This window comes from Callospermophilus lateralis, chromosome 11, assembly GCF_048772815.1.
Source record: "Callospermophilus lateralis isolate mCalLat2 chromosome 11, mCalLat2.hap1, whole genome shotgun sequence".
NCBI classification, from domain to species: Eukaryota; Metazoa; Chordata; class Mammalia; order Rodentia; family Sciuridae; genus Callospermophilus; species Callospermophilus lateralis.
Window position 1 is genome coordinate 56029717 of NC_135315.1, and position 16480 is coordinate 56046196.

The 16480-nt window shown below is 43.7% G+C and overlaps 1 protein-coding gene across 1 annotated transcript; it reads left to right on the forward strand.

Moving 5' to 3' along the window:
- Nucleotides 1-4767: 4767 nt before the first annotated feature.
- On the forward strand, nucleotides 4768-11138 carry LOC143642315 (uncharacterized protein C12orf71 homolog). The gene is made up of 4 exons (XM_077110636.1): nucleotides 4768-4842; nucleotides 8595-8668; nucleotides 9850-10519; nucleotides 10929-11138. Exons 1-4 carry the CDS (start codon nucleotides 4768-4770, stop codon nucleotides 11136-11138), a joined length of 1029 nt encoding a protein of 342 aa, XP_076966751.1.
- Nucleotides 11139-16480: the final 5342 nt, after the last annotated feature.

The window sequence follows — 16480 nt, forward strand, 5'->3', positions numbered from 1 at the left end:
TAGGATATATGAAATTTCTCTTTGACTTTTCCAAGGCATCAAAACCCAGAGTTGGTCTGAGGTCTCAGAGGAGACTTGGACTTGGCCTGAACTTTTGGGAAGTACCAGAGCTATGGACACTCTGAGACTCTTAGAGACAAACGCCCTGCATCTTGCTCTGTGAGAAGGATAGGAGCTATTTAGAGACAGGGGTAGAATATTATATTTTGGATGTGAGGTGTCCATCATAAGCTCTTGTTAATGCCAGAATATTCAAAGTTAAGAGGAGTAGATTGTGAGAGCTAAAACCTCATGAATTCACCCTAGCTTGAATGAACTGACTGGATAGTAACAGTAAGCAGTGGGACACGTTTGGAGGAGGTGAGTCAATGGGAGTCGATCCTGGAGGTGTTCTTCCTGTGGCCCTTTCCTGTCTCAGTTTTCTGACCCCCATCTGTTGATACATTTCCTCCACTGGGCCCTCCTCCCATAATAAGCTGCTGTGAGGACCCAGAGCAAGGGAACCAATTAACTTGAAAGGTTAATAAAATAGGTACTTGCTTAACAAAACACTATTGAAATCTTAAGAATTGTTTGCTAATCTTGTCCCCAAAATGTGCTGTCCCCAACTGCCAAACTGCAGAATGTAACTTCCCTCCCTGCCCTCTCCAAGGAAATTATATAAGCTCTGCTTAAGCTGTCTCAGGGCTCTTTGCTCTATTCAAGTGAGCTCTGAGCCCCAGCATGCTGGACCCCCAATAAACCCTTTGCTGTTGCATGAGACAGTCTCTTGGTGGTCTCTTCCTCCGAGGCTTGCCCGACCTCTACATCTGGAGACCCCAGCGAGATCCCGCAGTGGCGGACGAAAGACCCCAATGGGCTCCTCTTGGGGTCAGTAAAGTGCCTCTTTCTGGTTTCTGCTTTCTGGTTTTTGTTTTCTGGTCTCTGGTTTCAGGTTTCAGGTTTCTGGTTTCAGGTTTCAGATTCCTGGTTTCAGGTTTCAGGTTTCAGGTTTCAGGTTAGGGCTGGCAAAGTGGCTGTAGGTGAAGAGCGTAAGTTCTCTCCGACGGTGGCTGACAGACGTGTCACAGAACCACAGGCCACGTCCCTGGGGGACACCCCAGAGGACTCGGGAAATCGAGGAACAATAGTCTCCTCGACTCAATGATATTTTGTTTCGGATTCTGTATTGCCAGCCCATCGGGTTTTGTCGGCTACTCAGTCCTGGTCTCAGTGTTGGACGTCCATTATCTGTATTTATTGTCTTGTCTTATCTGTGTCGTGTGTCGTTGCTATCACTGTTTGTGTGTCTTTCATTATGGGACAGAGCACTTCAAGGCCTCTGTCCCTGACCCTTGATCACTGGACCAAAGTCCGCTTAAGAGCTCAGAATCTTTCTTTTTCAGTAAAACGCTGGACCCTGCAGACTCTCTATGCCTCAGAATGGCCCACCTTTGGAGTTGGATGGCCCCCAGGAGGATCTTTCTGCTTCCCACTAATTCAAAAAGTCAGAAATATTGTCTTTCAGCCGGAGCCACATAGCCATCCAGATCAACAGCCGTATATCTTAACTTTTCAGGACCTCTGCAAATCTCCTCCATGGGTGAAGCCTTTCCTTGTCCCTGCCCCCACTCCTATTCCTTCCCCCACAATTCTATCTCTCAAACCCTCTGCTCCTCCTCCTCCTCAACCCTCTGTTCTCCCTGAGTCTCAAGATTTGACTCTACTGGACTCTCCTCCCCCTCCTTATCCCCTGCCCTCGTCCCCCAACCCCCAAAACCCTCTAAGTGATTCCCCTGCTGCTGATTCAGCCTCTCCACCGTTGGAGGAGGCTAAGCCAGCCCAGCGCCCTCCAGATGACTTCCCCCCGGCACACACAGCCCCTCCTCCCCTGGAGGAAGCTGGCCGAGCTAAAGAACTCACTGATGGTGAATGATTAAAAACCCTAAAGCCCCCATGATACTCCCCCTCTGTCCTTACAGGCCAATGATAGACGATGGCCATGGAGGAGAAATGTAAGCCTACCAGTATTGGCCTTTCTCCTCTTCAGACCTAAATAACTGGAAAAATAACAATCCCCCTTTTTCTGAGGACCCCACCCGGCTCACAGGTCTAATTGAGTCATTGATGATTTCACACCAGCCTACTTGGGATGACTGCCAACAAGTCCTAGGCACTCTCTTCATGACAGAGGAACGAGAGAGAATCCTCCTGGAAGCTAGAAAAAATATCCTCGGACCAGATGGGCGACTGACACAACTTCCCAACATAATTGAAGCCAACTTCCCCTTGAACCGACCCAACTGGGACCCCAACACCTTTGAAGGTAGGGGGAACACCTGTCCACTTATCGCCGGGCTCTAATAGTGAGTCTCCGAACGGCCGCTAGGCGACCAACTAATTTGGCCAAGGTAAGAGAGATTATTCAAGGGCCTGATGAATCTCCCTCTATGTTTCTAGAGAGAATTATGAAAGCATATAGGAGATATACTCCTTTCGATCCTCAGGCAGAGGATCAAAAGGTATCTGTCACGATGGCCTTTATTGGGCAAGCTTCCCTGGATATTAAAAGAAAGTTACAATGCTTAGATGGATATAACTTTGAGAGATTTAGTCAGAGAAGCCGAGAAGGTATACTATAAGAGAGAAACTGAGGAAGAAAGGGAACAAAGGAGGGAGAAAGAAAAGGAGAAAAGGGAGGATGAGAGAAGCAAAAGACAGACTAAGGCATTGACTAAGGTCCTGGTCACAACAACAAATAGGCCAGAAATTAAGAAACAGGGAGACAGGAAGGAATACCTGGGCCCACACCAGAGGCCACCTCTGGCCTCAGATCAATGTGCCTACTGTAAAGAAAAAGGACACTGGGCCAAAGAGTGCCCTAGAAAGAGATAGCCACGCCAGTCAGCCATTCTGACTCTAGAGGATGACTAGGAAAATCAGGACTCGGATCCCCTCCCCGAGCTCAGGGTAACTTTTGAAGTGGAGGGAACCCCAGTGAACTTTGAGGTGGATACAGGGGCAGTATACTCAGCCCTCAAGGCCCCATTGGGCCCTCTATCAAATAAAAGGTCTCTAGTTCAAGGGGCTAACGGCAGTAAATATCGGGCTTGGACAACTAAGAGGACCATGGACCTGGGAAAAGGAAAAGTCCATCACTCCTTCCTAGTGATCCCAGAATGCCCAGCCCCATTGATGGGCAGAGATCTGCTCACCAAGCTCTGGGCCAAAATAACTTTTAACCCTGAAGGCCCCCAAATGAAATTTCTAAATCCTTCAATAAAAACTCCTATAGTCACGGCTTTAACTATGTCAGTAGAAGATGAACATCAACTCTTCACAGCCCTCAAGGCTGATCAAACAGGCAAGCTACCCCAGAAATGGATAACAGATTACCCAGATGCCTGGGCAGAAACTGCTGGGTTAAGCCTAGCCATGAAACAACCTCCAATAACAGTGGAGTTAAAAACCTCAGCCTCCCCAATTAATGTCAAACAATATCCTCTGAGCAAAGAAGCTAAAGATGGGATAAGGCCCCATATTCAGAATTATCTGGCCTTAGGGGTCCTAAGGCCCTGTCAATTGGCCTGGAACACTCCCCTACTACCAGTAAAAAAAGCCAGGAACCGGGGACTATCACCCCATACAGGACCTAAGAGAGATCAACAACAGGGTGTAGGACATTCACCCCACAGTACCTAATCCATACAATCTACTTAGCACTCTGAACCCTGAGCGAAAATGGCATACTGTTCTGGACTTAAAAGATGCTTTCTTTTGCTTGCCTCTGCATAAAGATAGTCAGTTGCTGTTTGCTTTCGAGTGGGTAAACCCAGAAACTGGAACATCTGGTCAACTAACTTGGACTAGACTCCCACATGGGTTCAAAAACTCCCCCACTCTCTTTGATGAAGCCCTCCACAGAGATCTCAACAACTTCAGAACTATGCACCCTGAAGTCACCCTGCTTCAATATGTGGATGACCTGCTACTGGCAGCCGACGCCAAGGAAAACTGTGAGTCTGGGACCCAAGCAGTATTATCCGAGCTTGCTCAACTCGGGTATAGAGCTTCTGCCAAAAAGGCCCAAATTTGCCAGCAAGAAGTAATCTTCCTGGGCTATTCCCTTAGGGGCGGTAAACGATGGCTCACTGAGCCCAGAAAACAAACTGTTGTGCAGATTCCACCCCCATCTAACAGGAGGCAACTCAGAGAGTTTCTTGGGACTGCTGGATTTTGCAGGTTATGGATAACTGGGTTTGCGTCCTTAGCTGCTCCTTTATACCCGCTGTTAAAGGGAGATGATCAATTCCAATGGACCCCTGAGCACCAGCGAGCTTTTGATAACATCAAGAGGGCGCTACTATCTGCTCTGGCCTTAACACTCCCAAATGTAGAAAAACCCTTTACTCTCTACATTGAGGAAAAGAAAGGAATAGCACGAGGAGTGCTCACTCAGACTCTAGGACCCTGGAAAAGGCCTATAGCCTACTTGTCTAAAAAGGTGGACCCAGTGGCTGGTGGATGGCCCCATTGCCTAAAAGCTATAGCAGCAGCGGCCCTACTAATCAAGGATGCTGATAAGTTAACGCTGGGGCAAAAGCTAACCATTATAGCCCCCCATGCCCTAGAGAGCATCATCTGCCAGCCACCAGACAGATGGCTATCAAATTTTAGAATAACACACTCAGAGCCTGCTGCTCGACAAGGACAGAATAACGCTGGGACCCCCCGTCCCGCTTAACCCGGCTACACTACTACCTGAGCAATCATCAGGACCCATCACTCATGACTGTCAACATATACAGGCGGAAGAAACTGAGGTCATATGGTTCACTGATGGCAGCAGCTTCCTCCAGGACGGTAAGCGGTGGGCTAAGGCTCCGCCTCCTCTCAGCAGTGCAAAGCCCTAGGCAACTAACTATAGTGCACTGTCCAGGACACCAGAAAGGAAAAGATCCCATAGCAGTCGGGAACAGGAGGGAGTATGAAAAGGCTAAATTGGCAGCCCTAAACAGAGTAACCATGTTAACACTTTCCACACAGGGGAACATAAGTCAGGAGATTTAACTACGTCGGAGCACCCCGACAACTTAACACCTACAGATTTCAGAAAGCCCTACACTATGTTAAAAATGTACATCAACTCACTCACCTTGGTTCAAAGAAACTGCAGGCATTCCTGAAAGATCAAGAACAGAGTTTTCCACTAACTGACTCACAGCGAAAGGAAATAACTGAACAGGTAACAAAAGCCTGTCGGGTCTGTCAATTGGTTAATGCTTACCCTTCCAAGCTTCCTGCAGGAAAGCACCTACGAGGAACCAGACCAGGACAATTCTGAGAAGCGGACTTTATTGAAATTAAGCCAACAAGGTATGCACTTAAATATCTCCTAATCTTTGTAGATACATTTTCAGGATGGATTGAAGCCTTCCCCACAAAAAAAGAAACGGCGCAAATGGTGGTCAAAAAGATCTTGAAAGATATTTTTCCAAGATACGGCCTGCCTAAGGTAATAGGGTCTGATAATGGACCGTCGTTCGTGGCCCAGGTAAGTCAGGGGTTAGCCAGGACCCTGGGGTTTAATTAAAAGTTACATTGTGCTTATAGACCCCAGAGCTCAGGACAGATAGAAAGAATGAATAGAACCATTAAAGAGACCTTAATGAAATTAAGCTTAGACACCGGCATAAAAGATTGGACTATGCTCCTGCCTTATGCACTATTTCGTGTAAGAAATACTCCCTCTGTTTCTTTGTGTAACCTCACCCCCTATGAAATTCTCTATGGTGCCCCTCCTCCAGTAAGGGACCTAACCCTAACTCTAAGACCTACCGGTTCCTTTCACACCCCCTTGCTTGACAGACTTAAAGCTCTTGAAAGAACCCAGTGGTACCTGTGGAAACAGCTGGCCACTGCCTACCAACCTGGGGATGAAGGGACTCCACGCCGATATCAAGTGGGAAACTTCGTCTACGTAAGACGACATCAGGTGTCATCCCTGGAACCCCACTGGAAAGGACCATACTAGGTGCTACTTATAACACCTACAGAGGTAAAGGTAGACGGAATCACTTGCTGGATCCATGCCTCTCATCTCAAGCCTGCGCCCTGTCCAGACTCTGGCTGGAAATTGGAAAAGACTGGTAACCCTCTCAAATTGAGTATTCGCCGTGTGGATAGGGCTATGGACTCTCCCTTTGACCACCAGTAGTCCTAACCCTCATCAGCCCATTCAGCAGCGATGGCTGATCACAAATCCTACTGGACAGGAAGTATGATCTGTCTCGCATACAGCCCCCTTAAGGACCTAGTGGCCATCTCTCCACCCAAACATTTGTCAGCTGGCTATAGGTCTTTCCTATTGGGATATCCCTGACGAAGAGGATCCCACTAAAATTCCATTAAATCCCTTCTGTACCATAGGTAATGGAAACAAACATTATGGATGTAGAGACACACAAGCCAGATGTAGGTTGGCTTGAGATTCCCCTATGTGGAGGCCTTTTCCCTCCTTCGCTCACATCCTAAACTATGCTTCTCCAATAGATCCTCACCCTCAGCCTTCTGCTCCAGACTGTCTGCTGTCACTTCCACCTCAGTAACCTGATTTCTCCCCTCCAATTACTAGATCAAAAACCCAAACATCCGCCGGTTCTCAGACCATTGCCCCCTTGCTGAGGTAGCAGGTACTGAGGTACCCCTCCACCCACTCACTCCTCTCTTATCCTGTCAGTGCCCACACCGGGTCCCACCAGGTCCTCTTACCAGCTAACCCAAAGCTCAAACCAGCTGAGGAGAGCCCTCAGACCCCTATCCAAGATGTAATGAAAATGGCCTTTAAAGTTGCTTTGTCATCACTGAAAACAGGTTACTAAAAATTTAAAGTCCCTCACAGGCTTTTTGGGATACTCACTCCCGTCTTCCCCTCTGCTCTACCTGTTCTACTACTCAAGTTTTTGTTGCTAGAAAAATCCCAAACCCCTTTCCCATTGTCCACAGAGCTGCTCTCAGCCCCCCCTTCCCCATCTTCCCCCTCTGTACCAGGCCCACAGAAAAGTCTTAACTGACCTTCTCCAGAAGTCTTCACCATGGCCGACTTTAGGACTTTCAGCAAAAGAATCCCTATAAAAGAGTTCAGTGTAGATAAACTTTCTCTTTTCACATAGTCCTGTTCTACTTGGCCACTGGCTAAAAAAAAAAAATCAGCACTCCTAAGCTAGGCACCCCTTTACTAGTTTTTCACAAAATATGTGAACAAGGCCTCTGGCCTTGAGCTGGGCTTCACAGAGATGGCTACATTTCTAAGATAAGGAAGTTACCAACTGGGCTCCATGGGAACAGCTGGCAGGGGGAAAATTCTCCCCCTCCCAGGTGTCCTTGAAAAGTTAACTTGCCCAGAACAGAAGAAAAAACAGAAACAAAAACTGCTTTTTATAAATTTCTGCAGACTGTGAACTGAGCCCCTTCCCTTACATGTTGGGTACAAAATTCTGAAACTACCTAAACTTGGGGTTCAGGGGATTAATTGATTACAGCAGAAGCAATGCCCTCTAAATCTGGTTGCAACCAAATAGGACTGTTTCCCTGTCTTCGGTGCTATCTTAGGTGCCTTGCCTTGTCCAGCCCTACAACAGTATAATTCTACATACTTAAACATTGTTTATGTTTTCATAAAATGGTCAACAGATGTAATTAATTATGTAATGGTGCAGATGTTTCCCAGAGTGCTCTATCATGATGCAGGTTCATTTGAAGATCAAATAGGGGGGCATACAACCCGGTTTCGCCGGGAACCTGTATCCCTCACTTTAGCCATCCTATTAGGAATAGGAGTTGCTGCAGGGGTGGGCACAAGAACCACTGCCCTGGTCCATGGGACACAACAAATTGCTAACTGTAGGACCTTGTTTGCTCAACCATGTAGTTTCCTTTTTCCGAGCTCAAATTGGACAAGTTAAACTTATGGTAATCAGACAACAATATACCCCACTAGCAGACATAAAATGTGACACCCCCCAATGATAACTTTTATGATTAAAAGTAGCTAGAAGAAGAAGTGGGGAATGAAAGGTTAATAAAATAGGTACTTGTCACTCCGTTTTTCTGTATGCTTAACAAAACACTATTGAAATCTTAAGAACTGTTTTCTAATCTTGTCCCCAAAATGTGCTGTCCCCAATGCAAACTGTTTGCTAATCTTGTTCCCAGAATGTGCTGTCCCCAATTGCCAAACTGCAAAATGTAACTTCCCTCCCTGCCCTCTCCAAGGAAAGTATATAAGCTCTGCTTAAGCTGTTCTCAGGGCTCTTTGCTCTATTCAAGTGAGCTCTGAGCCCCAGCATGCTGGACCCCCAATAAACCCTTTGCTGTTGCATGGGACAGCCTCTTGGTGGTCTCTTCCTCCAACGCTTGCCCAACCTCTACAAACTCTGACCTCTGAAAATGTGAGGCCCCCAAATACTTTCCCGTGTATAAGTTGTTCTTGTCATATACTTTGTTCACATTAAAACAAATAAATGACTAAAGCAAGGGGTTGGGTCCTTTGGTTTTCTATCCCCATTTTCCTTCCACATTTGTGACCCTCCTGTGTTCCTCTGTTGCCACGACAGCCAAAGTTCTCAGAACCCAGGCTTCTGAGAGTTGCACTTCTCAGTTACTGGATTCAGTACCTGAAGGACTTCAGGTAGCCTGTGTCTGCCTGAGGAGTTGGAAGCTTCTCTTTCTGCAGAAAGTAAATAGAGTCAGTTGTGACAGAGTCTACAAGGTACGTGAGTGTGTGTGTGAGAGAGAAGAGGAGACAGAGAGAGAGAGAGAGAGAGAGAGAGAGAGAGAGAGAGAAAGAGAGAGAGAGAGAGAGAGATCTCAAGGGAAATCGAATGTTTGTATATTCCTTTCCCCAATGACTTGCTGGGCATCACAGGAAATGCTGGACTACAGATGCCATCAGATGATGTCAGGATGGGCATTTAAATAGCTGTATTCTTTCTAGAAAGTAATTGAACCCCAATTCTCATAATTTAAAAATATTTGTAATCTTTGATTCAATGATCCCACCTACAGAACTACTTAAACAAAGGCAAAAATGTGTGGATAAGGTGATTTAGTATCATTAAAAAGACTATTCTTAATGGTCTTAATTATCTAAGGTTCATTGATCACCTATGTTAATGGTTGATGAATTAATTAGGTTTCCGCTCTCACAATTCTACTCCTCTGACCTCTGAATATTCTGGAATTAACAAGAGCTTACGATGGACACCTCACATCCAAAATATAATATTTTGCCCCTGTCTCAGGTGATCACCAAAGAGAGTTAATGAGAAAGTTCTTAAGGATTACAGAATAGCCATATATGTGTTTCCTGCAGGTTGTGCTACAAAATTTAATAATCTCACTGTCTTTGATGTGAATTCCCATATATACAGATGTGTGCACACAAGCATATATGTAGATAAGAGGAAAAAGAAGACTATAAAGGAACGCATCAAATTCTTTCCCTGAGGATTGTCATTCTACTTGGGTGGTGGGATATATGATATTTATTTACATCATTGACTTTCCTATACTTTTCAAATTTATACAACTATCTTTTATGGCAGGCAGTTCTTCCCACTGTAGTGATAAGACAAAGCATGAGCGGTATCAGGTGGAGATGCTCAGGGTAGAGGGTCATTATTCAATAAAATGAGTTTTTAAAGAGAAAGAACTGCCTCTTGTGCCCTTGACTGGAGAGTGCAAATACAGGATGCACTTCTGCCTGAATGGGATAGCTGGGAATGGATAAAGGAAGGGGCATCATTTGGAAAAGTACATGAGTAGCTTCCCCCATATCATCCATTAATGTTTTTCTTTTGAATTTTCCAGGGTCCAAAGAGACTGGGCATTTGAGCTCTTGGACCCCATGGACGACTCGTCCTCTGGCAGCAGCTGCTCTGACATAGAGCAGTCCGTTTCAGAATCCAATTCCCACCAGAGCCTCTCTATAGGCTACTTCCCCTCCGAGGAAAACGTTGCCAGTGAGGCTATCACACCGGGTGAAGATGTGACCTCTGAGGATCCCTCCCTCCCTCCTGACCAAGGGCCATGGGGAACCCAAAGTGTAAGAGGACCCATGGGGAGAAGAAATGAAATTCAGGAGAAGCCAGAGGAGCTGGGCAAAGAAGACATCGACGAGGTCGTGAATGCCTATCTGCACAGCCTCCAAGAAGACTCAGCACCTAACTTGGCTCAAAGTGACGATGACCAGAGGATGGACAAGTACCAAAAGGAAACAACAACCCAGACTGTCTGGGAACTGGATGATTTCTCGAAAACTATTATGGAATGGCTAGACAATCTGAATTATGATGAAGATGATGACCCAGTACTCTCTTATTCTCTTCAGGAGGAAGATATCCAGCTGTCCATCAGTGTGTCTTCCCAGATGCTTCAGGTCAGTCCCGAAGAAGAGGAGGCTTGTATACCACAAGAAAATGGAGACATCAAGCAGTTCCTAAAAATGCCTCCTGAACTTGAGGAGGATGAAATTGTTGAGGTGAGCACAGAGCTGCCCCCCTGCAGAGGAGGGGACAGGCCCAGTGGGGGTGCCAGGTGGGACAGCATGGAGTCCTTGTACCTGCTGTGAAGCAGAGGAGGACCCCAGTGTCTGGGCAGATGAGCGATGGGAGAAGGTCCTCAGCCAGGAAAGGGGTCAGGGAAGAGGTGTTGGCGAAATGCCAGGGAGCAGAGAGAGAGAGAGAGAGAGAGAGAGAGAGAGAGAGAGAAACACTGTGCAGATCAGTGTGTGTGCCTGTGTGTGGCTTTAATGTGAGTGAGTCTGACACTTTGCATTGACAGTTGGCTCATTTTGGTAACAAAGTAAATTGGAAATCCATAAATGAGTAATATTGGCCCCATTGCTGCTGACCCTGAATGTCTCTAAGTCCTCCTCTTTGTCTTGGCAGATGGAAAGCCAGGAGCCTGGCACTGCAAAGAGCTCCCCAGGGTCATCAGAGCAGTCAGAGGAGGGGGACCTGCCTTCAGATAAAGAACGCACTTCCTGTATGAATTTCCAGGGCTTTTTCCATTGGCTCAGGAAGCGATTTGTGTCCTCCCTGCCAGGGAGAAAGCACCGCCGTGAGAAGGCCAAGAAGGTCTCATGCTGCTGGCGCTAAAGAGAAGACATTTGGTTGGAGGCCACAGACTTCAACCTCAAGGATCCCTCTAGTTAGGAACCCTGTATACCCAGAATTTTAATTGATTCCCCAGCCCGTGTTGTAGAGTTAGCATGGTTCTGTGTTTTCCTAATAAAGTTCTTGTTTTCCCTGTCTTCCTCCTCTTCCATCATAACATCTGGGCCCAGGTTGAAAGTAGGTAGGTTGACCAGAAGACTGAGGTTGACTCTGAGGACATCACAGGGAGTATCCTGCCTGCTAAACAGAAGGCCTTCATTTCTCTCTCCCTAGGCCCCTTCTTACTGTATTTCCCCTATTTCTTTTTTTTTTAAAGAGAGAGTGAGAGAGGGAAAGAGAGAGAGAAAGAATTTTAATATTTATTTTTTAGTTATCGGCGGACACAACATCTTTGTATGTGGTGCTGAGGATCGAACCTGGGCCGCACACATGCCAGGCAAGTACGCTACCGCTTGAGCCACATCACAGCCTCATCCCCCATTTCTTATTTAATGCATTTCAACATCTTTTTTCATTAACTCCTATCTGCAGTGTCAGAGGCAGCAGGACCCCTGTGACTCCCACGTGGCAGGATGGTTTGGGGGGAACTTGTGGGTCTGGAGTGAGTGGCAGAGGGCAGTGAGTCACTGGGAAGGCCATGTCAGTCAGTAGTGTTAGACAGTCAGAGAGCTGTTCTGATGACCCTGGGGACCAGGTGGTTCTAGCATGTTATTCTAAAATGTCCTGGCCTGTTGTTTACTTTTAGCAAGTTTGCTGTCATATGTGGCCCATGGGGGAGGAAGTTGAGGGTTACAGTAAACTGTGTTTTTTTTTTAGACAGGCTTACCTCTACTGGTGGCCCATTCAGCTATGATCTCTCTTCTCAACAGAGTACTGGTTAAATCAATGCAGCATGGCCCATGTCTTAAATGGCCAATAACAAATAAGAAAAAACAAATAGGGTTGCCCAAACCAGCATTTACGAATGGTAACCTTTAAAACAGAGAGACCTGCATGTTCAAATTCTTCCACTTACTTTACCTTTGACAGACCTACTCCAACTGCAAGATTGCATAATAATCCAGAAAGCCTTTCAAAAGTCAGATGATTACAGCAAAACATCTTAGACAGGCTCCTACTTATAGATGCCCCTTTCTTCAACTCACTTTCCCCTGACAGACCGACTCCAATTGCAAGGTTTTATAAAAAAGAAACACAGAGACGACCAGAGAGAGCCCCAAAATCATGACGAACAGATGGGAAACTTTACATTGGCCAGCCAAGATCTTTCCCAAGAGACTACCTACAGGATCAATGTAGTATTGGCCATGTCTTAAAAGGGACAGTGACAGATATACACAAAACAAAAGACAGACAACCAGAGGGAATTCCTAGGCCCAAGGCCAACAAACAGAGGAGAATCTAGACCATATCAGAAGGGAGTAAACATCCCTAGGTTCTCCAGTCCTGCTTAACCATGACTGTACACCAGGGGCTCCACGGATGTCCCCAGAAAAAGGGACCATCTGTTCCCATAAAGAGGAACATGATATGTGATATTGATAGTCTCCGTGTGCACACTGGGTGACTTACCAATTGACCAAGGGAGTCGTGTCATAGCGAGTTCAGTTTCCTTTTTCTGACAGTGGACCCTGATGGAGCAACTGGTACTGTTCAGGTAGAGAAGGCAGGTGTTCCCTGAAGCAAAAGGAGCTTTGGCAGCTGCTGGGATGGTTCTTAGTCCCTCAAAGGACTAGCTTCTCTGGTTCAACCAGAGGCAAACTCACCCATCTCATACCACTGCAGCCATCAACTGTCAGAAAGTCTGCCTTACATCAGCATGGAAGTGGGGTTCTCTGGAGAACCAGGCCTGCCCAAGAAATTTGGAGCAGGGACTGCTCTCAGGTCCCACCTGGGTACCAAATTTGTTGCCGAAACTCGGTCTTTGTCCCTGATAACGAAGATATGGTTTTGGTAAAAAGGAAAAGGAAGGTTTATTGCTTTGCCAGCAAAGGGGAAGCACAGGGGCCTCCTGTCCTAAAGGCTGTGATTCTCTTGATCTGATTTTTCTGATGACTATTGATGTTGAGCATCTTTTCTGTGCTTGTTTGACCATTTGTGCATGTAGCTATTTTGAAGAAATACCTTTTCAGACACTTTGCCCATATATCTAAAAAATTTAAAAAGCAAGAGTACCGTCATTGGAGTTCACTGGAGGGATTAGGAGAACATTCTTAGATCCTAGACAGGAGGCTGCCTACTGTTAAGTAGAGGAGAAGGATTAAGAAGAGCTGGAGGAGCCTTCTGGGCTCAGAACAAAGTAGATTATTTGAAAGTTAAAATGAACATAAATAGAACAAATATCTTCATTTATACTTACAAGATCAATTTCTTTGCCATGTTTCTCTCGAATGTCTTATCATTGGTGTTTTTCTGAAAAATGTATTTTTAAATATGACACTCGATGTTTTTTTTGGATAAACTTCTTGCAGATGTCTGACACATTGGCAAACTTTGACAAGGAGAGCTTCTATTTGAATTAACGTAAAATAGCCACATATTTTTTCTCATATTTTGAAATGAGGTGAGGACCAAACATATCATTAAGGCCATTTTTGTTTCTAGATGTCTTAATTTTGCAAAAGCATTATTTTTTATATGATGACGTGCTCTATCACAATTTGGGTCTCTATAATGAATATCAGCTAAATTGTTTCATATTAAAATTTGATTTTTGAGTTTGATTTGCAATGGAATTCACAAGAATTCCTCCTCCTCTTCCTTATCCTGCCTTCCTCTTCCCTCTTCTTCTTTTGTCAGAAGAAAATTCCAGAAGCTTTACCTTCATTCTTGGTTTTTCTAGGCAGAATCATTGTATTGTTTATAAATATTTAGATCATTTTCCTCCTTTCTCTCTCTTCATGGTCTTTTGCATCAGCAAAGACCTTCTGAACAAAGTTAAGTAATAGTGATAGAGGATAATGATAGAGAACATCCTTGTCTTACTTCTGATGTGGGAGGGAACATAGCTAACATTTCTCCATTAAAACTGCATTTACTTTTGGCTTTAAGAAAATACCCCTTTGAAATAGAAAAAAAAAAAAAAGTTCATTGACTCCAAATGAAGATTTACTTTAAATCAAGAATCAAGTTTGAATTTTGTCAAATGTTGAATCTCTGCTATATTAAATTACATTATTAACATTTTAAAAATATAAAACCAGATTTTTATTTCTGAGCATATCCAAATGGATCCTGTACAGAAATACATAAATAATTAATATAAAAAAATTTAGCTTACATTGACTATAGGTGTTCAAATTATGATAGAGCACAGTAATACATAAAGATTGGCTTTCCATAAAGATATGAAGTAAAAAGCCAGACAATTTCAGTAAGTTGTTGCTCAGATGGTGAAGAAGGGATTCCTGTGACTTTGGACCATTCTCAAGGATGTATTCAGGAAACCCATGTATTCTGTTGGAAGTAATATCTCAAGCACTTTCTATAGGTAGCATTCCGGAAATACCTTTTAAAATTATGAACACAGTTACTCACTGACTAAGCAAATTCCATTTTGCAAATTTATCCTGTAGACACATTATTCATATACCTGATGTGACATATGCTCAAGTGTATTTCATCACAATTAGGAACAGCAAAAGGTCAGAAAATAGATTAACTATCTATCAACATGAGATGGGTTAAATAAATTATGGTAACACTCTTAGAAGGAAATAAAATACAATCATAAGAATCATGAGAAAACTTTCCATTTATTCAAGTAGAGAAATTGCCAACATATATCACTATGTTTTTCAATGAAAATACCTCTGATAGTTTGGCTTGATGAACATTAACGCTGCATTGGGAAGAGTTAGTCCTGAGTTTCATTTCATCATTAATTACAAAATTATCTTTTTATTTTGCCCTAACTAGTGCTTTGGAAACTAATGCATTTTTTTAAAAGATCACAATTCCTTCTTTCCTTTTATTGACATTTGTGAGTCCATGACCACCGGTATTTCCGGATCATATATATGGTTTGCATACAGCATATTTATCATCTGATTCAAATGTCTATTTTTTCTATTGATGGATGAATTTAGTCTTTTTTATTTAAGGATAAAACACAGGATTTTATCTTAATTATGTCATGTACTTTATGTTATGATTTCTGGTTATGTAGCTTTAAAAATCTATAAAATATTTTTTGTATGTATTTTATTAGACATTAGAAAGTTGCTCATATTTGTTCTAGTGGTTACTTTGAGAAGCATAATTTTTAAAATATCCTCATGCTAGACCATTTCTCTTAATTCCATACAATAAGGAATTAAGAACTTTTCTCACTCATCACGTAATTTTAATTGAACATATTATTTTTCATGGTATTTAATATTTTTATTTTAATTTATTTGCACATCTATGACTATATATTTATTATTATTTTATTTTAATTTCTTTGCACATCTATGACTATATATACACAAATATCTGATATTATTTGACCCCCAATTATTAAATATTCAGAATTCATGCACCTATATTATTCAGAAATAATCCTGAATTCCCACCTAGAGCTAAATATCCGAGGCATGTGTGAGATGTGGTTGTTACATCATCTCTTGCCACTGTCCTGGGAACACAGGGGAATCTCTGTCTCCCAAGGGTGGTCTGACTGGAGCTATTTAGATTGTGTGGTTGTGCTCATGTGTAGGGCATGCAGGGTAAGCAGGGATGTGATAGAAGTTTTATGGAAAACCAGCTTTCTGAAGTCATGGAAATTTTGCAGTCTATGACCTTCACTTCTAGTTATAAACTGTTAATATAACATACTGTAAGTTAATATAACATATGCTAAGAAGCTTGGAGAGAGTACAGGAAACACCAGGTACATTTTCTACCTGACTGCTTCACCTGAGTGCTGTTGACGGAGACCAGGCTACTTCCCTAGCCCAGCTTTAAGAGGTACAAAGAACGTGGTTGTAGCTTAACAGACTCCTGCCTGTCCAAAAAGGACAAACAGCTGGTGGTGACTCAATGTCCATTTTAGAGTCTGAGTTGCTAACCTATGTAAGAAAGCACTTTTACTGCTGACATGTTCTTGGCAAAGTCAGAGCCCATGGTAACTTGCTGAAATCACATTCGTTTCTCTTACATGTAGAAAAGTATGGAGAGCAATTTTGGAGCCTTATCCTATCGACAATGTTCAGAACTACAGCAAAAATGATAATACCACTAACAATATCGGTTAAACAGTTACGAGGTGTTCTAATTCCTCTGAACAAATTTATTTGCAGTAAAAATTATCTGCCATCTATTTTATGTTATGTCTGACTTTT

Excerpts from the sequence above, each read along its gene's own strand:
- LOC143642315 (XM_077110636.1), top strand. The coding sequence starts at position 4,768 with ATGACTGTCAACATATACAGGCGGAAGAAACTGAGGTCATATGGTTCA. Across the intron at positions 4,843-8,594 it reads CAGCAGCTTCCTCCAGGACG|CCAAAGTTCTCAGAACCCAG; the intron begins GTAAGCGGTGGG and ends TTGCCACGACAG. Across the intron at positions 10,520-10,928 it reads AGGAGGATGAAATTGTTGAG|ATGGAAAGCCAGGAGCCTGG; the intron begins GTGAGCACAGAG and ends TTGTCTTGGCAG.